The sequence below is a fragment of the Daktulosphaira vitifoliae genome, unplaced genomic scaffold, assembly GCF_025091365.1.
Source record: "Daktulosphaira vitifoliae isolate Bord-2020 unplaced genomic scaffold, ASM2509136v1 Scaffold_5, whole genome shotgun sequence".
In the NCBI taxonomy this organism is placed as follows: domain Eukaryota; kingdom Metazoa; phylum Arthropoda; class Insecta; order Hemiptera; family Phylloxeridae; genus Daktulosphaira; species Daktulosphaira vitifoliae.
The window spans coordinates 23,389,505-23,413,523 of NW_026099576.1; the positions used below are offsets into that span (position 1 = coordinate 23,389,505).

A 24,019-nucleotide genomic window follows, 5' to 3' on the forward strand; every position below is an offset into this window, starting at 1 on the left:
TTAAATACAACTTACAAATAAAGTGTATTCATTTTCACGGAGATAACGAAAGTAATGTGCATCAGCAAAAATAATTATTACTAACTCAGGCACGTATTAAAATGTAGCTGTTTAAAAGTAAGTTTTTAAGTTTTGTTTGACGAACTATTTAACTTAACTGGAATAAATAATAATCTAAGAATATTAAGACATTTTTTAAATTATCATTTTCATTTCAACGAATTAGTTTACGACTCGGATATTTGCTAAATATACTAGGTCAATTAATTAATTTTGTTGATTAACTCAGCTTTAGTTTCTAAATTTCACTATATAAAATATTGCATCCTTAAAAATATACCAACATTTTTGTGATATTTTTTCAAACATGTCAATTAAGTAATGGAATAATTATTTAATATTACGCTATCAGTAAACAAATTAAAAAATTACTTAAAAGTGTCATTTTATCTCACTATTTATCAACAGACTTCGTGGCGCAACGGTAGCGCGTCTGACTCCAGATCAGAAGGTTGCGTGTTCAAATCACGTCGAGGTCAATAGAATTTTTTGACATTTTTTTAAATTAATTTTATTACTTCATGTCTGATTATTCAAATTAATTATAAATAAATACTAATAATATATTCTTATTACTATTTAATACATAAGGTCAATTAAAATCATTTTTTTACAATTAATAGCCAATTTTTTTTCTGAATTTTGTTTATAATACTTTAGAATAGAATGGTGATCAATTTTTAGGGTTGTGATATTAGTTTAATTATTATATTACTTTGCAATAAACTACTCGTGAAAAAGTAAAACAATGACAATCCTACTCCATTTGTTATAAAGATGAACAAAAAATATATATCCTATGAATAAAAAAATAACAAGTTTTTAAAAATGATTGAAATAATAATTTACTAAATAGAACTAAAAAACTAAATAATTAAAATCAACAAATTAGTGAATTTATAAGTCAATTTATTAAATTGTTGTTTTATCAAAGATATACAACATGTTTCATTAAACTTCATATTCTTCTATTTTTTTTTTATTTTTTAAAGTATTTATATACATATTTACTCTTTCAAGTTCTTTTTTCAGTGAATACAACTGTGAACAATTTAAATAGTAATATTTCAATCAATATAAAATATTTTTGGAAAATTTAGACAAATAATGATCTGTTTTACATCCTTTTATTTCCCAACTTAATATGGTACAGAAGATGGGGGCCCTCTTTCAAATGTTAGGGGGTAAAAAATGTTTCTTGGCTAGACCAATGATGGACGGCACAGGTATTATGGCTGGCTAGCACCAGAAACCCGACACCACCAATGAGAAAATCACACGAAACTTCGTTGGCACCCTTGGAATTAAACCCAGTACCCCATACTTCCAAACATATGTATCTAATTACTAGTTATTTAGACAAATAAAATAAAAAAATTAAAGCTATAAAGTTAACTTGAAAAAATATAAGTATAATATAACATTAAATTATATTTAATGAAAATTTTATGAAAAATTATTGGGTATTTTTTTTTAATAAGGATTTTAGGAATCTATGTATTTAATAATCTCTAAAATTGAGGCAGATCAATATAGTTTAAAAACTAAAAAAATTAAAGAATAAAAAATATTTAAATAAATACCTTATTATCTCTTGTTTCTTGATCTTCGCATATTTTAAACTTACCACAATTTTCATTAAAAAAAGTTTTTTCAGCTTTGGCAATTTGTTTGTCAAGTCGTTGTCTCCTTAAATTTAATAAACTATAATACTTTTTATATTCTAGACTATTTCCCTAAAAAAATGTATACAATTAAAAAAAAAAATTTTGACAAATATTTTAAAAAATAAATAATTTATATACAAATTTAAGAATCAAAATATCTCCACTATAACAAAAATCAAAACACTCTCGTGGCATAATTTTTTTATGATAAAAAGTTGCCAGAACAAAATATAGATAAATGATAAAAGTAAAAAAGTTTTGAATAAAAACAAATTTAATTCACCTTCATCAAAAGAAAAATGCAAAAAGTATTATATAAATAATATCAAGTATAAATAAAATATTCATTATTTGCAATACATCTTTCACATTTATTTAACTGAGAACTGAATGAAATTTAATCTCAATCATGAAAATTTTCTTGTCCAAAGAGTGAAAAAAGTTTAAAATATTTATTTTTCCTTTATAATTATACTACTTTATTTTTCGGAATAATAAAACAAATATTAGGATGATCATATTTTTCAATTTATAACTTTAACTTAATAACACCTCAAAGATTTTAAGTAGAGCTAAATTTTTAACACAAAATTATAATTTAAAAATTTACTTTAAGTAGAAGATGAATTTCTGTATGATCCTCAACAAAATCAGTAATTGATTGAATATTATAAATTTCATTTTTGTTCATGAAACACAAAGACTTTGAACCACATAGATTTTGAATAATATCTTCAAACTTTTTTAGTAACTCTTGATGTTTTGTAATCAAAATAACTACAAAGGTTTAAGTACATATATATATATATATTCTATTAAAATAGAAATGTAATATTACTTTCAGATTGATCTTTATTGAAATTATTAATAGATCGTACCCTTCTGATTGCTGTTATTACATCCTTAACTATAATCATTTCATCATCTAATTTTTTATCACACCAATCTGCATACTAAACAAAATAGTTTAAACACTTAAGGTAATCATACAATTAAAAATTATTAAAACATACCTCACTACTTTTAGGATATTCTAAATATTTTCCTTGTTTACCAGGTAGAAAATTGTATAGAGTTTTTGTTAAAAATGGCATTATAGGGTGTATTAGTCTAAAAGAAGTATCTAAAGTATAAAGCAATACTTCACAAGCTGTTTTAATTTCTAACTCTGAACCATACTGAAAAGTTGGCTTGCACATTTCCTATTTTTAAATAATAGAATTAATTTAATGTTTGTCTCCCATTGATTTTTACTATAACTTTTAAGTTACGTACCAGAAAAATATCACAAAAGTCATTATAAAAAAATTTTCTAATTTTGGTAGTAGCTATATATATATCATAGTTCTTAAGTTTAGCATTCGATTGTAACACGGTATCAGCTAATCTACTCAGTATCCATTGTTGTGTAACTGTTATGGGCTTAGGAGAATCATATTCAATAACTCTTTTCTCAATTGCCCACATCAAAACAAATCTAGATGCTTGCCAAATTTTATTACAGAACATACGATTACGATAACATTCATTCAAATCAAAATGAATCACCTGGTCTAAAATAAATATTTTAATTTTACAAATGATAAAAACAAAAGTAGTAGTTTTTATAATTACTTTTAATGTTGTGTGAAACAAGTGTTAATCTAAGTGCATCTGTACCACACTCTTTGATACCATTGGGAAACATTTTTCTTTGTCCTACTAATGCTTTTTCTAATTCACCAACAGATATTAAACCAGATTTTGCACTGATTTTTACTTTTTCTTGAAGGTCCTATTCAGATTCAAAATATAAAAAACTCTTACAATAATTAACACAAATAATATATTATAGTAGATGAACCTTTGAAGAAGAAACCTCTATGATTAACTAGATAAATTTAAAATTAGTTGCATTATTTCCATGTAGTTCTTAAAATAAAGTAATTGGCAAGTTATAATGTTAAAAGACAAAAGTTTCATAAATTTTTTTTTGAAATTAAATTAGTCATTTAAAAAACATTATCAAATATATTTTGAAATAAAAATAAACTTGTAGCCTTGTAATAAAAATATTAAACAGATATATTTTCCTTTTTTCATGGAATATATATCTTTTACAGAAAATTATCTAAACAATTTTAGCTGAGAAGGTATTAATTTTATTATGATGTGTTTTTTTTTTTATGTCTGTTGCCACTTTTTCTTAGCTCTCACTGGACCGATTTCTTTCAAAAGATCACAAATCGTATCAAGTTGAAGACATTACCTTTAAAAATTGAAAAATTTTCCCTCGTTCCCCTCAAATGGGAGAAATCTCCAAAAAAATTACAAAATCAAAAATCGGTAAATTTTGTCATTTTTTCACTTTTTTTTCTTAAAACTTCCATAACTTTTTCAAAAATCAACATAATTTTTTTTTATACTAAAACCTTAGATATTTTCCTTTTATTGGATATCATTTTTTTGAAAATCTAACACTTAAACTGCTCACGGGGGGGGATTTAAAATAGCAACTTTTTTATAAAAACCAATTTTTTCAACTTAATTTTTGAAAATGTTCCGGAAATACCGCGTCTTTTAAACATATATTAAATTAAAGGTTTTTTTGATGTATTATAAAAAAAAAAAAAAAAAAATTTGTCTCGACGACCTATCTTCTATTTGCAAATAGCTACTACCATATTTAAAAATATGCTATTTTTGTGTTAAAATCCTGGGTTTTGTATTTTATTTTATTTTAAAATATCTTATAAGGGCAATACACTGACTTTCATGAATATTATATAATTTAATTGACATAGAATAAAGTTCAAAAAACAAGAAATTAAACTTATTTAAGTTTTTTTGCTTTTTTAAAGTCGAAAAAATAACTTTTAAATTTAACTTAGCTTAAATTGCTAATATTATCATGTGACGAAAGCGACGAACAGTTGCCAAATCGGTACCACTTGTGTCTTTCACGCTAAGGGTACGAGGTTGGCATCCGCCTGTAGCAATTAATATTTTGCATTTTTTTTTTTTAGTTAGAAAAAAATGTTCAATTTATTTGATTTTTATCTCATTAAGATTCAATAACTTCAATAAATATCAAGAATCCCATCACTTTTCGTGAGAAGAAATTTTTTATTCATGTTAATATTATTTTACTATGTGGTTTTTTTTTGTGGTTACAATTTATTTTGCCAACCCTCACTAGACCTACTTTTCTAAATGATACGTCAAATGTATATGATTTATGATTTTTAGTTTCACCTGAATTTAACAATTAATTATAATAATTATATAATATATAAGTAAAAGAATTACTAATCTGGATATAATTAAGGAAATAGAAGTTGATGTTGCTTTGTAATTATCCACCAATTTCTTAGAATTAAACACTATCTACTGATTTGCATCGAAGCGTTTCTTATGATAATGATTTTTATCACTGTCAGATTAAATCTATGCCAACTATGCCACATCCCCACTGTGCTGGGTGTTTTAAATATAATTGAAATCTCAAACCCTTGTATTACCAAAATTAATGTCTTATAATATTTACAAAATAACTTATTCAATTATGATTAATGTAATCTTTCACAAAATTTATTAATATTCAACAAATATAATATTTTTAGTATTAAATAAGTCAAACATTTATAAATTTATTTTTGTGGACATTTTTTTTTATTAAATATATTATTTATTATTTTTCTTACTTTAATTGAAATACCTTGAATTATATCATCAGGTTCAATAACATTACCAACACTCTTAGACATCTTTCTACCATGTGCATCTCGAATCATACCATGTAAAATTACTTTCTAAAAAGAGCAATATAAACTTATAAATAACAAACATAATTCTTTAACTAAACTTGTTTGTGAGTAAATAATTTTTATTATTGTATTATTATTATTATGATATAATAATAATAAAAAACTTAATTTTTTTAATGTTGCTGTGTTTTTTGATTGACTAAATAATAATAATTTTATTCTGTACAATATTATACCTTAAATGGAAGTGATCCTGTCAAATGCAGACCTAACATAACCATTCGAGCTACCCAAAACGTAAGAATATCATGACCTGTTTCCATAACACTTAAAGGATAATACCTTTTGAAATCTTCTGACTATTAATCATTTATAAAAGTTTAATTATTTAGGAAATAAATTTGTTAAATTATTTTTTTTTTTTAATCAAACCTTTTCTGGCCATCCAAATGATGAAAATGGAAGTAAAGCTGAAGAAAACCAAGTATCCAATACGTCTTCATCTTGTTTAATTTTTAACTCATTTACTTCTTTAGTAGATAATTGCATTTTGTTTTTTAGTTTTTCTAATGCTTCTTCAACACTATGTGCTGCAATCCAACCATATTTAGATTCAAACAATGGTAATCTATGACCCCACCAAAGCTGTCTAGATACACACCAATCTCTGAAAAAACCTCAACATACTCATAAAAATAAAAACTAAATTACACATTTAGAGAAATATTTTTCCGTTTAAACACAACTATACTTACTTTGAATTATCAAGCCATGAAAACCATTGATTGTGATAGTGTTTAGGTTCTATGACTAAGTCCCTATTTCGAAGAGCAACTGATGATTTTTGAGCCATATTTTTACAATTAATAAACCTACAATTAAAAATGAGATAAGATGTTAAATTTAAAACTAAGGAAAATATACATGCCATTGTAGTTTTGGAATATATTCAATTACATCTCTTGTGCGGCTACAGACAGGTATTAACATTTTGTGATCACAAAACCCTCTTAAAAGATTCATATTTTTTAAACGATTAATTATTGCCTTTCTAGCTTCATATCTAGGTAAACCCTATTAAGTAATCAAAAAAGTGTTATAATTTTAAATTCATCAAATTTGTTACTAAATCACACACCAATATACTTAAAAATTCAAAAAATGAACATTGTTATTGTTTTATATTGTGCACACATTTTAACCCTCCTATACATAAAGTTATACCTATATTTTCTTAATTTATTTGTAAGATAACATTACTGTGTACAATGAAGTTTTACTTGCCTTTTTTTATAGATGAAGAAAATAACAGAAGACAATTTGGGCTTTAACAATATAATAATAAGCAAAATTATACTTAACTTACATCAAATTCTTGATCTTCAAAATTTATTCTACCGGATTCATCTATTACTGATTTAATTGGTAAATTATGTTTTATTGCTAATTCATAGTCAAATATGTCATGAGCAGGTGTTACTTTTACAACACCTGTAAATAAAATACTAATTTTTAATATAATACTAATAGTTGTAATACACTATCAATAAAATATTACCTGTACCAAAATTCTTATCAACAGAACTATCAACTATAATTGGTATCGTACATTTTCTAAAAGGATGCCAAACTAATGTGCCAATAAGTCCTTTGTATTTACCATCTTCTGGATGTACAGCTAATGCTACATCTCCCAAGATTGTCTCTGGTCTAGTAGTAGATACAACTATTTCTTGATCTAAAAATAAAAATCAATAAATATGTATTAAACAATGGTCTCTGTTTTTAATTAATACTCTAATTATAAAAAACTTGTAGGTACAATTTCAACAAAATTTTTGTAGGAGCTTATTATATCTAACATTCTCCTCTCTCAAATATTTGTTTAATTTATTTATGAGCTAATTTGTAAATTAGAGTGGCTATGCCCCTCATATCCCTACTTATTTCAGCCTATGACAAAACTCAAAAAAAAATCTACATATAGTTAAATGTAGATTAAATTGTATGAAGAGTTATAATAATTTTATAATAAAAGATATTACACTAATACTTAACTATCTAACTTACCTGAGTTGTATAATTTATAAGCAACATCAGTTAATACACCAAACTCAACAGGGCTTTGATAACCAGGAACCGCAATGTAAGTTTTCCCTGGTATTTCTTGATAATCAATCTCAATATCAGAAACTGTTGACTGTAAAGTACAACACCAATTTACTAGTGATTTCTTTCGATATAGAAGTTGATCATCAAATAATCGTATAATAGCTTCATTAACAGCTTTATTTTGTTTCTAAAATAAATTAAGAATATACTCATTAATAACAGGTAGTATAAATAGCTCAAAATTATATTTATATATGAAGTATGTTCTCACTCTTAAATTGCAGAAAGAATGTCTACCAAAGAGCACAATACTAAATGTATTATTTATACAGTACCAATATCATTTATAAGAAATTTTCTGAACAGACTTCTCATTGATTCTGAAGACTATCAACTCTTTTAAATTTTTTAATATAATTCTCTTAATTTAAATATTAATAATAATAAATATAACTAATAATTAAGAAAATACCACAAAACAAAGTTTAAAGGGCGTGTCAGAAATAAATTCAGGATTTACATATTTAATTATTAGAATAAAAATAACTAAAAACATCATCTAAAAAATACTTTATTGTGTTATTTATAATCTCATGTGTTAAAAATTATATTAAGCATTTGACTTCTGTGATTGTATCTACAGAACAAAAACAAAAGATTTATGAAAATGTTGTTCAACACAATTTTTTATTTTCAAGGAATTATAGCTACTGAAGGAACAACCTTTTGTCTTATGCATGTTGTCTCAAACAAATAATAATGTCAAAAACTACATGTTTTTTAGGGGTATATGTTAATGACACGAAAAAGGAGTTGAAAACCTTGTTTTATTCATTTATATCTTTAATTGATAAGCAAAAAAGGTCTAATTCTTAATAAACGATAAGGATTATTTTTAGGGTCGCATAAATTCTAATTTTTCTTAGTTGCCATAAAAACTTATTATGGTTTTGACAATATACTAAAAAAAATAAAATAGAGGTATACGAGGTGTGCGCAGAAAATAACGGGAATTTTCGTTTTTTGAAAAAAATAATTATTTATTTGACTACATTTATGTTGTTGCCTTTAAAAAGGTTCCCATTAAATATTATGCATTTGTGCTAAAGCTTCAACATCTTTATTGTCATCTTGGAAACCCTTATAAACTCGTAACCCTTGCTTTACTCATGGCAGACTCACCATAGGTCTTTGTTAAGATTTCACACAATTTGTTACCCTTTATTTCATTTTTTTACACAAAATTTTATACAAATCCTTCGATCCATTTTTTTTAACAAACAAAAATTGCCGAGCTAATAAAAACAAGTCCAACCGTCAGCGGCTGCTACTGACAAAGTAAAAAATGGATCCAACTGAAAATTTAATCATACTTCAGGGACATGTGTACCAACTATATGAAAATTTTTTTTTGTTAATTGGACTTTCCAAACCCATGAAATCTAAAAATTCCCATTATTTTCTGAACACACCTCGTACAAATCATCAATATCCATACTAACATTATCCATTGTGAAAAATTCTCTATCCCAATTTAAAGTGACTCCAAGATTTACTAACTGATTTTTTATCACTCTCTTTTTTTCATTTTTCCATTTCATAATTTCATTATTAAAAGCATCTCTACCAAGATCATGCCTGGAAACTTTTTTCTCGGCATGTAGTTTTTTTTCTACAACTACTTGAGTAGCAATACCTGCATGGTCAGTACCAGGAACCCAAACTACATTCACACCATTCATTCTATACCTAAAAATTAAAACTTTTCAATTTAAATTCAGGTAAGACAATGTAATTAATGAAAAAAAATAATAGTTACTTATTTATCTTATTTACATAAATACATTATCAATGAGTTTTTATAAGGTTAATGTTAAACAACTCTAAAAATTTGTACCAATATGAAATCATAGGTCAAAACATCTCGTACACTACAAACAAGAATTAGCAAAATCCATTAAAATTTAAATCTTTAACAAATTAGTTAAATACTATAAACTGGAGAACTTCGAAATTTGAGGTAACACTAAACATTAGTCTAGTTAAAGTAAAAACAATGTTATCTATAATCTATAGAATTATATCAAACATTTTATATTTATCATAAAACAATTACCTTGTTGACATAACAATAATAAGTAAAATTATTCAATATACAATTAAAAATTTCTTCTTTGATAAATTTGTTTTATTTACAAATAAATAAATAGTAAAATATTGTATCTTGTGCCCCCAAAATATTATAGTTAAATACATTAGTTTATGTTAACCTTAATTTTCAAAAAGAATCTGTCAAGGTTTAAGGTTATGAACTTTGAAAAATCAAATAGAAACACATTACAGCCCTTTGTATTTGAAATTAAATTAAATTTTGAATGAATTGTTTAATGTTATTTTAGAACTTAAAATAAATAAGGTTAAACAGAATAATATTGTCTTATAAATATTTATAAACTCATATTGTCAGATATCACTTAATACTGTATAATAAACCGTAATTTCTGATAAATTTAAAGTACAAAAAATGTAGTATAATAACATAAATTCTCTTTACTCTTGATTAGGTCTATAAGACAGCCATGAGATTTCTTACATAAAAGATACCACCAAATCATAGTCAAATTATAATTGTATCAATAAGAATAAAAACAAGAAAAATTGTTTTTATTTTAATCACTATTAAAAGGACTGTTAATTAAAAGCTATATCAAATTTAATTTATTCAACTGTAATATTTATAAAAAACAACTATAAAAGTCGCATTAAAAATAAGACATGTTTTTGTTTAAATTTTCAATTAAAGTTTGTCCTCTAAAACCGATACAGTTATTTTTTAAAAATACAAAATTAACATAACTCAATGTTTAAAATCATAAAAAAAACTTTTAATATAAAACATTTTTATATTAACAATAATTTTCGAGAAAGTCTGTAATGTGAAATATTGATTACTCTGTAATCAATAACACCTTACCATCGTGAAATTACATCTTGAACTGTCGCGGTGAGTGCATGCCCTAAATGTAAAGATCCTGTGATGTTAGGTGGTGGTAGAATCATAGAAAAAATGTCAGAGTATGCAATTGAAAGTTTTGATTTTGTACAATGAGAAGAAATATTTTTAGATATTTCAACAAACTTTGGATCATATTTTGGCGGTAATATTTGATTTTCTCCTGTTAATAATTAAAATATCAAATTGAATTTTGTTTAGTTATTTAGAATAATTTATTAAAATAAACATTACCATATTTAAAATCAATAGAGTAAAAAACACAACCTATCGTACGAGGACTTTTAAAATACCTATTTCTAAGTAGAATAATATGCATTTTCAGTAACTGTGATTAAAATTTATTTTAAAAATGTTTAATACATTTTATCAATATAGAATAAAAATTTCAAGAAAATTAATTTATGTATTAACAATATCTTTTATAATTGAAAATTTTCTACTTTAATATAAATTATACATTATTTAAATTATGTTTAAAGTCTAATAAATATTTCAGATAATATATTTTTAAAAAATTTTTTTATGAATTTTACTGAATATCGAACATGTAGAATCAATGTTTAAGTAACATCGTTATCTTTCTAGTTAAATTTGAAAAATCTTGTAAATGTGATGCATTATTAAAATGATAGTAGTGATAGGAATTAATAATTCTGTTGTAATCATAGATAATAAAAATTCTTTATTATCTATGGTAATAATTGCGAAATGATGTGGTTTGATAACTTAATTGATAATATAGTGTTTTTTAAATTAAACCAACTTTATACATGAAAGTTTTTATAGGATTCAACAGTTATGAAGCAATAAAAAAATTGTGATTATTCAGAAAATTATACTATATCTTTTTTGATTTCTTATACATTGTATGAATTAAATATAAATCCATTTATTGGAATTACAGTAATCTTTGTTTTAATTNCATTTATTGTAATTACAGTAATCTTTGTTTTAATTATGTCATCTAAGTAAGTTTTTCATACATAATATATTTGTGTGGTCTGTAAATGGGATATGATTTTAGATATATTCATATGTATTTGTTTTTTATCTTCAAATTGTCATTATGTAAATAAAATTTCTAGTATTACTAAAATTTCAATCCGTTTTTACAGTTCTGTATGTAATTTTTAATGAGTGTGCCAAATTGGCACACTGTGTAGGCTTATTATTGTGCATATGTATATTTTAGCTATATTTTTTTATTCCTTTAATTTATTTGTTTTGCTAGTTTTTATGATTTTATAATTGTGAATATGATAAATTATTTATTATTATATACATGATTAAAATGAATTTTTTTTTGTAATAATTAATTGATTGTGAATTCTGTTTTAATTTTTTATATAATTTTCATCTACGTATTAGTTTTTTCATTTTCCTTAGTTATTACATTATTTTTTAAACATTGTTAATTAAGTCATTAATGACATTTTTGATAAAATATATAAAATTAAAAACATACTGATTTGTTAATATTGTTTATGGATTTTTATAATTTATGTAATTTTCATAAAAAAAAAAATATATTTTGGTCACGGAAGAGCAGTATGACACTCATAAATGCACTAATGATGCTATGTACAATATGATATATAATTTTAAAGTGAATATAGGCAGTTTGAGAGAATGAAATTAAAATCTACTATCATCAGAGTAGTTAATTTTGCTAATAACACTCGTTTTATATGTATCTTAAATGGAGTTAAAAAATACAATATGAGTACCACACTAATAAACAAATTATTATTATTAGCTCAATTCAAATTGAACTATTTATGACTAAATTTTAAGAAAAATATGATTCCCATGAAAAAATTAAATATTATTGAAAGTATGAACTTTTAGTTACCTTTCATTTTTAATAGGTGTGTAGAATTTTAAGTAAAAAAATTTCATATAATATATTATTGTATTTATATTTGTATATTTGATCATTCTTTCAAAGTTTACAGAATAGTATCATAGATATGAACAAATGATCAACACCAACTTAATATAGGTATTGCTAAAGAAAAATACTTTAATACACATTTACTTTTCCTTTGTAGAGTTAAAATTGGTCAAGGAGCTATGGTGTGTAAAGAAATTAAGGTGAAGGGTCAAGTAATTATTGGTTCTTCCACTATAGTTCATCCTGGTGTTACAATTATAGCTGAAGCTGGACCCATTGAAATAGGTGAAAGTAATATTATTGAAGAATACGTCACCATCATTCATAAGTATATCTTTTCAAAATAATTTAATTCTAGTGAAGTTGTGTGAAAAGTGTTTACATTTTATTATAAGAACTTATATTAGTGTGCATATAATATATGTATATATATATATATACACACATCAATTTATATAGTTATAATATTATTATAACTATTTAAATTGATGTTATTTTTCTAATTGCATTTTTGTGTTTACAAGAGGTCTATGGGTTAGACTAAGTAATTTTTCTAACAATTAAAAGTATTCTTAATCTTTTTATGTTATTACTTAACCTTATTAGAATTTTGATAAAAAATTTATCAATATATTATATTTTTGTTCTTTAAAAGAATAAATGTAACCTAAACTCTTAAGCCAATAAGGGATTTATATATTCTATCTGTTGCTCCCTTTATAAGATAATCTTGCTTTTGACTTTAAAAATTAATGTAAATATATTAAAATCATTAATTAAATGTTTAGATTTCAACCAGGTTATGAAAAATCTGAACCTAAAACTTTAAAAATAGGATCTAGTAATGTGTTTGAAGTTTATTCAACAGTTGAAGGAGTAAATAGCATTGGAGATAATAATATCTTTGAATCTAAAAGTATACTAAAATAAAATATAAATTTTAAATATTCAAAAAATATGTTAATATTTAATCTTCTTTAAGGTTATGTTGGTCGAAATATTAATATTGGAAATGATTGTGTAGTTGGAGCTGGTTGTCGTTTAACATCTACTGTACCAGTTGAGGATGGGATTTGTATTTATGGAAAGAATTGTATTCGACAAAAGGCTTACTGCAAACCTTCAGTAATATATTTATATTCATTTTTTCAAATTATTAATATTAAATCCTGTATAAATTTAATAACTTTAAATGACCTTTACTACTTAACTTTCTTATAACACCTTTAAACATTGTACAGTGTAATGCTAAAAAAAAACATTTTAAACTTTTTCTATATACAAATAATGATGAATAATAAGCAGTAAAAAATGTTAAGGTAATTACAATTAAAAACTTAATATGAAGCACTTTTCTCTTATATGCAATAGAAACTCTACTTTCATGTAGTTATTATTAAGTCTAGCTTAATTTCACTACCCTACTACTTCCAATGCTATATTATATTGATACAGGCTTAATATTTCATGTTTAAATATAAATTATTTCCTATCTTAATATTCAATATATATTATAGGTACCAAGTGGTCATCGAGAATTTTTGATGAAATTACTACCTAGTTACCATCTATTGAAGAAAAATAGAAGTACTACTGAAGGAAGTTAAAGCTACGTACACTTAAACTATGTTATTTTTATTAACCAACTTATTTTGTATATAAACATAGTATTAATTAAATATACAACTAAATTAATTTAGCTGGAAGAATATATTTTTGTTAACTATTTTAATAGAATTTATGGAGAAACAGTTATTTACATAATTTGCATAAAAAATAATAATACAAGAATGTTTGATACTTTTTTTACTTTCTAAAGTATTGATTTTTTTCTTAATCTAGTATATGTATTTGAATATTTACTTAGTTGATCTTAATTTTATTTTATATTTAATAAACAGAGGATCTTCTTATTTTTCCTCCCCTTAATCCTAACTATTTGTGGTTGGCTACTTTTATCCTAAACTTCCACTTGACACAATCTTCCACATCATCTACACTCTTATCAGCCATCCTCATATCACTTCAATAACATCCCTCCATCTCTTTTTAAGTCTTCCTCTACCTCTTCTTCCCTCAACATTCATTTCCATTACTGTTCTTACAGTTTCCGATTCCTTTCTCTTCATAACATGACCAAACTATCTCTCTATTTTCTCTCATCTTATCCACGATTAAAACTCCACCTATACTTTCTCTTATATATTCGTTCCTAATCCTATCTTCTCTTGACACTCCACTAATCCATCAAAGCATTTTCATCTCTGTTCTACTTTCTTATCAACCGCCCAATACTCTGAACCATACATCATAGCTGGTCTCACTACAGTCTTATAGAACTTACCTTTCAACCTCATTGCAATTATTTTATCGCATAACACACCAGACGCTTCTCTCCACTTAAACCACCTGCACTTAATACTGTCTTACACCCTCGTAAATACCATCGTTCTTTTGCACAACTACATTGATAGTATTCACAATTACAACTATATTTGATAAACATAATGTGTGGTAGTAAATTCTAAGAATTAATACAATAGAATTTTTTTCAATCACTGTATACTTTTTTAATAGAACTTTTTCCAGGGAAACAAAATTTATTGTTACCTGTGATAACAATAACAGTAACAACTAATTAGTCATTTCCACATTTTCAACTATTATGTATAATAGTTTCATAATTGAAATCCATAATTGTTTTAAAAATATTAGTTATAACGAATTTATTGTAACACTAAAAAGTATTATACTAATATTTAGAAAGTAACTTAATTAATACAAATCCTAATACAAAGGGATCTGACAACTGATTCAGTGGTCAGTGTTTATTATGTGAATGTTACATTATAATTGTTATTATTTTGACTCTTCCTGACAACACTTATTCGCATGATCGAACTTGAACTTATAACACCCAGTTCATCACATACTTGTGGAATAATTTTGTAAGAAGGATAGAATCATTGCGGAAAACTTATTATACATATCTTTGTAATAACAAAAAAAATGATATGCTATATTTTTGTAATAAGTATGAAAAATATACGGAATGCTTTTGAAAAAATATGGAATATTTTATTCTACTGGTAAAGTATCAACATTTACCGATTTTATAAGTTTTAAATTTTAAAGGGTTTCACCAATTTGTGGAGATCAATGGAATTTTTTAATTTTATCACATTGATCGGTTCAACTAGACATGATTTGTGGTCTTTTGGAAAAACCATTGTGAAAAATTGGTTTTGTAGGTACTAGGAAAAAATGAAAACCTTCCTATCGAAGTTAAAAATATCTAATAATTTTAATTTGTTAATGTTCACATATACATCAAAATTATTCTAGGTATGATATTTATTTTCAAAATGTGTAAAAATTAATTTACAAGGAATTTAAAAACAAGTTTTATATATGCAACTAACATAAAAAATTTTGGGGTTGTTAAAATATTTATCGCGCATCATTGTCTAGCGTTACAAACTGTCCTTTTTGCATCGAACGAATTCTATTGTTTTATTAGGTATACGATTAAAATTCTATTGTTCTATTATACATTCATCGAATAATAAAATTTTGATTGTAACCTAATAGTACAATAGAATCCGTTTCACAAAAGTTTACGTTTGCAGAACAATAGAATATTATTATTATTTATTTATTTTTATTGCTAATGAATTACGTCAATTGTCAATAATTAATACAAATAATGGTTTAATATAATTTATTATATATGTGTTTATCCTTATTATATAATAAAACAAGGAAAATAACGCTTTTCTGGAAAAATTACTTAGTGTGCTCGGATTTTCAAAATTTTTTTTTTCAACGAAAGTGTTTGGTCAACAGACTCCAGGAAAATTATTGGTGAAGGTCGGAAAATTTTTGGATTTTTTTAAGGGGATTATGTCCCCTTTCAAAAATGTGTTATAATTAACATATTCTCTTAAAATATTAGATAATGTGACTTACTAAGTTATATTACGAATCATACAATATATATAATTATCATATGGCGATAGTATAAAACAATATTGTTTACATAACTTGATTTATAATTAAATCTTGATTTAATCTTTTAATTTTAAAGAAAAATTTTAATTAAGCTCAAAAAATTTTAACTGCCTAATAATGTATTTTAAATTTATTTATCATATTGTCTTGTAAAAGTACTAATAGACGTTATCTATTGTCGTAGCAATAAATAAATTTCATCATTATATTTCTAAAAACACTATGATTTTCATGAGCTCGTAGATCCGACCTTGACATTCTTGAACTCACACTTGTAGAATCAACCATTGCTTTGTCAAGTTTTTGTGGTTTGGGCAATGTCCAGAATGGTCCATGACAATGGAATGAACATCAAACATAAAAGAAATAATTTTGTGTTTTGCGGAAGAGAACAACGGTTGGGAATTTTGCCAAACTAATGTGACGTCGTCAGACGCAGGGTACAACTTTTGTATCATTTTTCTTTCTTTTTTGTCGTTGAGAGAATAACTAGCGTGGTTATATATTTCATTATAAGAAATTATTCAAAAATTCCTATATATCAGTATGATACTTTTAATATACACATTACTTTGCACACAAGCAGTGTAATTTTAACATAAAGTATCAAAAATTCGACAAAAAATATAAAATTGTTATTTCTATTTACACAATTATTCCCTTAATATATATCCATTAAAATCTTTCGTCTATATATGTAAAAATTCGGACATTATTTTTTATGTGTGTTTGAATAGAATAGGTCAACGAGGTCACGACAGTACCGAAATGCGATTGAATTTGGTCGCACAATTGCGTCTTAGCCAAAAATAAATTATGGCTAAAAATAGCACGTCCCGGTCGTTGCGCGCGCATTTTTATATTATGTTAGTGAGCTCAACCGATATGACTGAATTGTAATATAATTATAGACAACAGACACACTGAATAACATTGATTGCGCCTTCGACTCTTTCAGTTGACACGATTTACAAAAGGTAAGACAATTCATTTTCTATATCGATAAGAGATCAATGAACGAAAGTTATGTGTTAGTTTATCAGTCACGTTTAAATACTTGTCTTTTTAATTAAGTTTAAATTATTAATTCTTCATTTTATTAAACATTAACTAACATGATTATGTGTAGATGACCTGATTTATGGATAGGTATTATTAATTCGTTTATATTAAAATAACATGTTCTTTTACTATTTTTAACACAAAAGATATGATAGTAAGTTGTGTGTGTGTTTTTTTTTTTTTTAATGTCTATGTTTGATTTTAACAATTATTCTTTTGAAACGTACAGTAAAAGTGTGCCCGTTATTTTGCATGTTTTCAAATAAAACGCAACACCTAAGTTTCAGATAATAACCTAGAAAAAAATTATTTACATTCTAATAAAAATATACTTGTTAATAAATAACCATATAAACATAAAGATTTTTTTTCTTCAGTATACACTTCATAGATGGGTGTAATTTGGAGTCGTCCGGCAGACTTGCCAGCTTTGCCAGCTCCGGTAATAGTTATGATAATTATGATTTAAAATAATGTTACATTAAAAAAAGTATGTTCATAAATTTCAAATATTTTTTAGGAAACGGTAATTGATCAATTGAGTAAAATATCAGTATCAAAACCGAATGTTAGTGAAAATGATAATTTTGATCAATATATGGCTAGTATTCGAGAACGTCGTCATGACGCTATTTCATCAATTAAAACTGAATTAGATAGATTGAGAGCTTGCAAAGAAGAACTAGATATGGTTAACAAGGAAAAAATTGGATTAGAGCAACAAGTGAAAGCGTTGAAAAAAGTAGCCAGTATAAGCAACGACATGCTTAAAATTAGAGAAGCTCAAGTAACAATGCATATTAATATAAATAAAGTACTTAAGAACTAAATGATAGATAATTAGTATATCAGTATTATTGTTAATCCTAGGTAACTGATTTAAAAAAACGTTTGCAAGATATGGAGTCGCATGCAGATGAATGTTTAACTGACTTGCGGGTAGAATATCAAAAACAAATAGACAATATAAAAAACTTAAGACAGTTATATGAGGAAAGAGCCACAGCAGCTGCTGCAGGCCATGAACAAGAAATTAGTAGAGAAAGGGCGAAAAATACGGCACTAGAAGCACAATTAGCAGAAGAACTCAATAGCAAACAAGGTATGAATGATTTTATTGCGAAACTAGAATCTGAAGTTCAAGGAAAACAAACCGAGTATGAACAAATGAAAGCTAAATATATGACCACCTCAGCAGATAGAATGAGTTTAGCTTCACAAATGTCATTGGTTAACAATCTATTCTCTACACTATTATCAGGCGATGAAGGACCCGATTTTGATCGATTTGCTAGGATGCTTGAAAATAACAGGGAACTTATATCTGATTTAACATTTAATGGTGATATAAACGAAACTGCTTCCATTTTAATGGACATTGCTGGTGATACATTAAAACGTTCAGAACAAACAGAGTATACTTCAAATCGTGAAAAGATTGCTTCTAATTTACCTAAAGTTTGGAGAATACTAGTAGAATTACTTAGTCATTATGATGAAAAAACATCTAATGATTCAAAACCAGAAGATATAATTGAATTTCGAGTTGCTTCAGTGAGTAGAACATTTTTAAAACTAAAAGATTTAATTTTAGAAAAGAATTCTTTGGTTAAAGATATAAGTAGGTTAAAAACCCTAAATAATCATTTGGAATCTAGATTAGATCATCAACAAGAAAGACTTAATACTGTAACTACGGAATTAAATAAAGCTTGGAATGCTGTTTCAAAGTTGAATGCTCAACACAAAAAGTTACATACGCATGAACAAATACTAAGGTACGAATTACAGCACAAAAGAAATGTACTTACTGAGTTAAAGCAAGAATTAGAATATTGTAAACAAAAATGGGATCAAGCTAGAGTTAAAAACACACAAACAGAGCATGATTGGCAAATACTACGAGAAGAATTTGCTCATCGGAAATATAGTATGTCAATAGAGAGCGGATTTGACGAAGACGATGATAGCCGTATGGCTGTTGCTGATAATAGCTGTAGTAGTGACGATGATGAAAGCTGGCTGAAATCATTGTCTATGGACACAAATACAGATTTAGATCCGGCTGATGATAATCAGTCATCTCAAAAACCAAGCGGACTTAAAAAACTAGAAGAACAAAACAGATCATTACTTAATCAAATGGTACGAACATGTCAAACAAGTGATTCAATTAATGAACGTTTGAATGAACTACACCGTCGTTATGGACGTTCTAGTCTTCAAGTTTCATTAGAAACTGAAGAAACGTTAGAGACTGATATTCAAACAGAAGCTATCGGAACAAATACTTCTGATAATAACATACAAAGTAATACTAAGAACAATATTGAGTCAGATATTGATCGTCCAAATTCTGAAAATAGGCTACAAGAATGTACGAACATTACAAAAGTTAATACATTAGATAGTCTTTCACCCAATACACAAATCGAGAGAGTCGAAATCCAACAAACGGACACTAACGTATTACGACCCGATGAAACAGATAGACTTCAACGAAGAGCAGCAAGGTTAAAAAGATTGGAAGAACAGTGCTTAGGATTATTTAGACAGGTAAAAATATGTTAATATATTAATATATCATTAAATTTTAACTTTGATGCGAAGCTGAGAATGCATTAATTTTACCATGATGTGATTATTTATTTTTTTGTGACAATCGCCTTTTTACTCAGCTCATACTGGACCAATTTCTTTCAACGATACGTCCCAAGATTACAAATCGTAACTAGTTGAAGGCATAGCCCTTGAAAATTGAAAGAAGTTTTTTGGTTCCCTTTAAATGAGATAAATTTCCCCCCAAAAAATTGATTTTAAAATACAGTAAATTTCGACATTTTTAAACTGTTTTTCTTAAATTTACCATAACTTTTTTAAAAATTAACAAATCAAAATAATTTTTTTTTTATAAATCCATTAGATACTTTTTTTTCATTGGCCATATATTTTTTTAAATTTTACCATTAACCTGCTCATAGAAGGGGATATAAAATAGCAACTTTTGCACAAAAATTTTACTTTTTTGACATAATTTTTAAAAATGTAGAAATATGAAACTACACAGTTCCAAAAAGGATTTTCTTTACATATTTATAATTTTAAGAGAAATAGAGTAGCTTATATAAAATGATTCACTCTACATACAACAACTTATAACTTCATAATTTCTCCGTAAAAGTTACAATACTAGATTATTAAATATCAATTTCATTACTATCAGTACTTATTCATGTATTATATTTATAAATCAAAATATTTGTAATCAGGATATAAATAAGAAAATAGGAGTTCTTGTTACTTTTGGAATAATTTAATAATTCCTTCTAAAATTTAAGTACTACAAAGTTACAATGAAGCGTTTTTTATTATAGTGATTTTTAATCACTGACAGATCATTTATACTTGTCCCAACTATGCTGCGAACCCACTGTGCTGGTTTTTTCTTAACTAATAATAATTAAGTATGAATTAAAATAAATTAAAATTAAAATTATTTCTAATTTACATAGTGATTGTATATTTATACATTATAAAAAATGAATTATATATACTATGAATAGTCAAAGTTAATCATAACTGAATAAAAATACAAAGACATTCTTGTTTTGTACAGAATTATCGATTTAGAGTAAGAAACTTATTTTCTTAGAAATATTCAAACGTTCGTTTAATTTTTCATTTCATAAAAATTATTTAGTTCAAAATATTTTACAATATTATGTAGTCAAATAAGCCTATTTTTCATCCTTTCAGAGATAAAAAAATTTAAAAACTTTAGTTTTATTAAATTAGAACCATTATTTTTAAACTTAAAATGTTAGGGAAAAAAATTAGAAACACCTTGTTTTAGCAATTTTTTTGTTCAACTAATCATTTGCGTTTTATGATTGTTTAAAAATTTTAATTCATAGTAAAGTTTAGCATTAATTTGGTTTTCTTTATACCAAAGGGGCAATTATCTGTTTCAATAGACCATCTATCATATTTGATGATAGTTGTCAATAAATATTTTCTATACCGGTAACCGTCAATGTTTGAAGGTAAACTTGCGTTGAATATAACAGTACGCATTTAATAATAGTCATCAATTATTAAAGATAAGATATCTGTATGTTGGAAATACCTTAGTCAATTAAAACTAGTTAATGTAATAGATTGGAAAAATGAACTTTTGTGTTTTTTTTAACAATAAAATATAATTAGAAACTTAATCTCAAATTACTAAATACTAAATTGTTTGTAATTTTTTTATATATCATATGATTATTACAAGTTTCCATTTAAGAATATTAACGTTAAGGTCTTTAAACGAATGAAAATTAAATTATTATGCTACATAATACTGTAGTTTTTTGAACTAAATAATTTTTTCTCTTTATAAAAATAAAAATGTTTAATAGTTTCTTAGAAAATCAATGTTTTACCCAAAATTGATCACCTTGTAAGTATATAAAATATTGATACCCAAACTCTCCATGTCAACTCCTCTTAATCGAAATATTATCATTTTTTAAATATAATTTAAACACATTCTCTAACAATTTAAATTTAATGAAAAAACTTTTATTTAATACATTATTTATTCGCAAAAAAATGCTTCAATATAATAATGGAATAAAGTTTCACTAAAAAGCTAAGTTTAAAAATAAGGAAATGGGTACTTAAAATTTATCGAATAACTTTATATATACTGGCGGCCAAAATTATTAGATCACCAAAGAAATTCGAATTAAAATTTCTGTCGATAATTTTTTGCAGGTGAATTATTTTTTCTTTGAATCTACAGCAATCATGTTTGTTAATATTATAATAATATTTAATAAACCAACAAGATATCAAATCTTATTTGAAAATAATCTTAAAGTTATTGTGTGATCTAATAATTTTGGCCGGCAGTATAGTTATAATATTTTAACTAACCAAAAATAAAAACTAATGGAACAACATTCTTTATACTCTGTTATGTTAAATGATTTGACAGGTAAGCAAAACAAACGCTCGTAGTGATGAAATCTCCGAAAGGTTAGACGAAGTCCACACTAGACAAGTAGCTCGAACAGTAGATAGACAAACGCTAAATGGACAGACTATTTCAACAGAAGAAGAAACTTTGGAACAAGAACAACATCAAGAGTCATGATGTTAAAATAACAACACTACGTATTGTATCAAAATGTTGTAATGATGTTTATAAATATTTTGTTTTTCACTAAATAGCTATTTCTTAATTGATAATAAGTAATATATTATAATTTCTCTACATGGTGATTTGAATTGATCTAAATTATTATGCTTATGCATGGAGCTAAACTATTTTTTTATATATAATATTTTTTTTAATTATATAATTATGTGTGATTATTATGAACAATTTTAAGTATAATTTTGTAATTTTTATTGATTAAACATTTGAGAAATATAAAAAAACTTTTTGTTATAATTTACCTAAGGTGAAAATAAGTCAATAAATATTATTCTTATTCAAATCAAGTTAATTAGAATTATGATGAATAGCCAATGAATGACATAAAAAATTTAACTTGAAATTAACAAGTTAATTGTTTTGTGATTATAAATATTAAAAATTTCATAAAATAACGTAAGTGTATACTCGGTAATAAAACTAATTCTTTCGAATTTAATAAGATAAAATTACAATATGTTTTAGCGATTCATAAGAAAATCAAACAACTACTTAACATTATTGTTATGAAAAATATATTAACTATAGTTTCATAAATTAAAAAAATCTAAGATTAATAAATTTTAATAATCTTGATTAGTGTTTTAGTCAAAAATTTCTATTAAAATGAAAATTTAATAAAATAGAATTATTTTTATTGTAATATGAATATAATTTATTAATAAAAATTGCTGTCAGACATAATTAGAGTCCAGATTTATCTACATCTAAAGAGTTTAAAATATAGCTCATTACATAAATATAATATGTAAAAGAAAACGATACCCGGTCTCCGAAGAGAAATGGTCTGGATGCTTCGACGAAAAGACCTGGCCGTTCGCCGTTGGCGGCTCTACTCCATCATTGAAAAAAGAGTGTCAATAAAACAACAAATGTGTGCACCCTAGCACGGTCAATGACAGAAGAAAGAATAGAGAAGAGTCAACACCGATCTAACGGCAATTTCAAATCGATAACGGCCTGTCTTTTTGGAAGGGATCAATACTGATAAACAATTCGATTTTAATTATATTTCTCTTTTATCGCCTTATCTAGCGATCAGCGGCAAAATAATGATTGGTGGACACTGCTGTGTCAAGAGAAGGTTAATAAATAAGTAAACATAACAAAAAAATCATAAACGGTCCACCATCGAATTTGTGACGTTACATGGTAATAAAACTATTATTTATTCTTATGTTTATATCTTTTATTAAGTTAACATAAAAAAACTATAGCACAGTAGGGTCGCGACACAGTATGGAC

The 24,019-nt window shown here is 25.2% G+C and overlaps 4 protein-coding genes and 1 non-coding gene across 14 annotated transcripts in view; 4 read left to right on the top strand and 1 right to left on the bottom strand.

The window, feature by feature from the left end:
• Nucleotides 1-467: 467 nt before the first annotated feature.
• On the top strand, nucleotides 468-539 carry Trnaw-cca (transfer RNA tryptophan (anticodon CCA)). The gene has a single exon. It is a non-coding gene; the product is annotated as a tRNA-Trp (tRNA).
• Nucleotides 540-946: 407 nt separating this feature from the next.
• Nucleotides 947-24,019, bottom strand: part of LOC126906586 (valine--tRNA ligase-like) — a 143,687-nt gene continuing 120,614 nt past the window's right edge. Inside the window, exons 1-18 of one of the 5 annotated variants that reach the window (XM_050687230.1) lie at nucleotides 10,833-11,036; nucleotides 10,560-10,761; nucleotides 9,088-9,334; nucleotides 7,544-7,772; nucleotides 7,032-7,211; nucleotides 6,840-6,964; nucleotides 6,402-6,547; nucleotides 6,229-6,345; nucleotides 5,906-6,140; nucleotides 5,710-5,832; nucleotides 5,411-5,518; nucleotides 3,342-3,501; nucleotides 3,003-3,280; nucleotides 2,741-2,929; nucleotides 2,566-2,680; nucleotides 2,338-2,504; nucleotides 1,644-1,796; nucleotides 948-1,101 (exon numbers count right to left, since the gene is read on the bottom strand). In XM_050687230.1, coding sequence (XP_050543187.1) covers nucleotides 1,012-1,101; nucleotides 1,644-1,796; nucleotides 2,338-2,504; nucleotides 2,566-2,680; nucleotides 2,741-2,929; nucleotides 3,003-3,280; nucleotides 3,342-3,501; nucleotides 5,411-5,518; nucleotides 5,710-5,832; nucleotides 5,906-6,140; nucleotides 6,229-6,345; nucleotides 6,402-6,547; nucleotides 6,840-6,964; nucleotides 7,032-7,211; nucleotides 7,544-7,772; nucleotides 9,088-9,334; nucleotides 10,560-10,761; nucleotides 10,833-10,917 — 2,949 coding nt within the window. In that variant the 5' untranslated portion in view covers nucleotides 10,918-11,036 and the 3' untranslated portion in view covers nucleotides 948-1,011. Of the gene's footprint in view, nucleotides 1,102-1,643; nucleotides 1,797-2,337; nucleotides 2,505-2,565; nucleotides 2,681-2,740; nucleotides 2,930-3,002; nucleotides 3,281-3,341; nucleotides 3,502-5,410; nucleotides 5,519-5,709; nucleotides 5,833-5,905; nucleotides 6,141-6,228; nucleotides 6,346-6,401; nucleotides 6,548-6,839; nucleotides 6,965-7,031; nucleotides 7,212-7,543; nucleotides 7,773-9,087; nucleotides 9,335-9,404; nucleotides 9,517-10,559; nucleotides 10,762-10,832; nucleotides 11,037-24,019 lie in introns of those variants that run through there. The other 4 variants (XM_050687233.1, XM_050687231.1, XM_050687232.1 and 1 more) reach the window with 4 other exon arrangements.
• LOC126906606 (dynactin subunit 6-like) overlaps nucleotides 6,876-24,019 on the top strand; it is a 142,228-nt gene continuing 125,084 nt past the window's right edge. Inside the window, exon 1 of the mRNA XM_050687274.1 lies at nucleotides 6,876-6,898. The gene's annotated coding sequence lies outside the window, so the exon portion shown is untranslated. The remainder of the gene's footprint in view (nucleotides 6,899-24,019) is intronic.
• Nucleotides 11,332-24,019, top strand: part of LOC126906604 (dynactin subunit 6-like) — a 69,307-nt gene continuing 56,619 nt past the window's right edge. The window contains exons 1-6 of one of the 5 annotated variants that reach the window (XM_050687267.1): nucleotides 11,343-11,497; nucleotides 11,534-11,569; nucleotides 12,653-12,823; nucleotides 13,284-13,411; nucleotides 13,478-13,620; nucleotides 14,013-14,304. In XM_050687267.1, the coding sequence (XP_050543224.1) occupies nucleotides 11,559-11,569; nucleotides 12,653-12,823; nucleotides 13,284-13,411; nucleotides 13,478-13,620; nucleotides 14,013-14,102 (543 nt within the window). In that variant the 5' untranslated portion in view covers nucleotides 11,343-11,497; nucleotides 11,534-11,558 and the 3' untranslated portion in view covers nucleotides 14,103-14,304. Of the gene's footprint in view, nucleotides 11,498-11,533; nucleotides 11,570-12,652; nucleotides 12,824-13,283; nucleotides 13,412-13,477; nucleotides 13,621-14,012; nucleotides 14,305-24,019 lie in introns of those variants that run through there. The other 4 variants (XM_050687269.1, XM_050687268.1, XR_007704286.1 and 1 more) reach the window with 4 other exon arrangements.
• Nucleotides 17,134-22,839, top strand: LOC126906588 (myosin-J heavy chain). 2 transcript variants are annotated; one of them, XM_050687237.1, is made up of 5 exons: nucleotides 17,134-17,483; nucleotides 17,946-18,010; nucleotides 18,089-18,355; nucleotides 18,439-20,124; nucleotides 22,553-22,839. In XM_050687237.1, exons 2-5 carry the CDS (start codon nucleotides 17,960-17,962, stop codon nucleotides 22,709-22,711), a joined length of 2,163 nt encoding a protein of 720 aa, XP_050543194.1. In that variant the 5' UTR covers nucleotides 17,134-17,483; nucleotides 17,946-17,959; the 3' UTR covers nucleotides 22,712-22,839. The 2 variants fall into 2 exon arrangements, with proteins under 2 accessions (XP_050543194.1, XP_050543196.1); XM_050687239.1 differs by lacking the exon at nucleotides 17,134-17,483 and adding an exon at nucleotides 17,505-17,655.

What these genes read in the sequence shown, in the direction of transcription:
- LOC126906588 (XM_050687237.1), top strand. Translation starts at nt 17,960, where the DNA reads ATGGGTGTAATTTGGAGTCGTCCGGCAGACTTGCCAGCTTTGCCAGCT. An exon ending in TTAAAATTAGAGAAGCTCAA is followed by an intron (nt 18,356 to 18,438) that starts GTAACAATGCAT and finishes TGTTAATCCTAG; the next exon opens with GTAACTGATTTAAAAAAACG. An exon ending in GCTTAGGATTATTTAGACAG is followed by an intron (nt 20,125 to 22,552) that starts GTAAAAATATGT and finishes ATGATTTGACAG; the next exon opens with GTAAGCAAAACAAACGCTCG.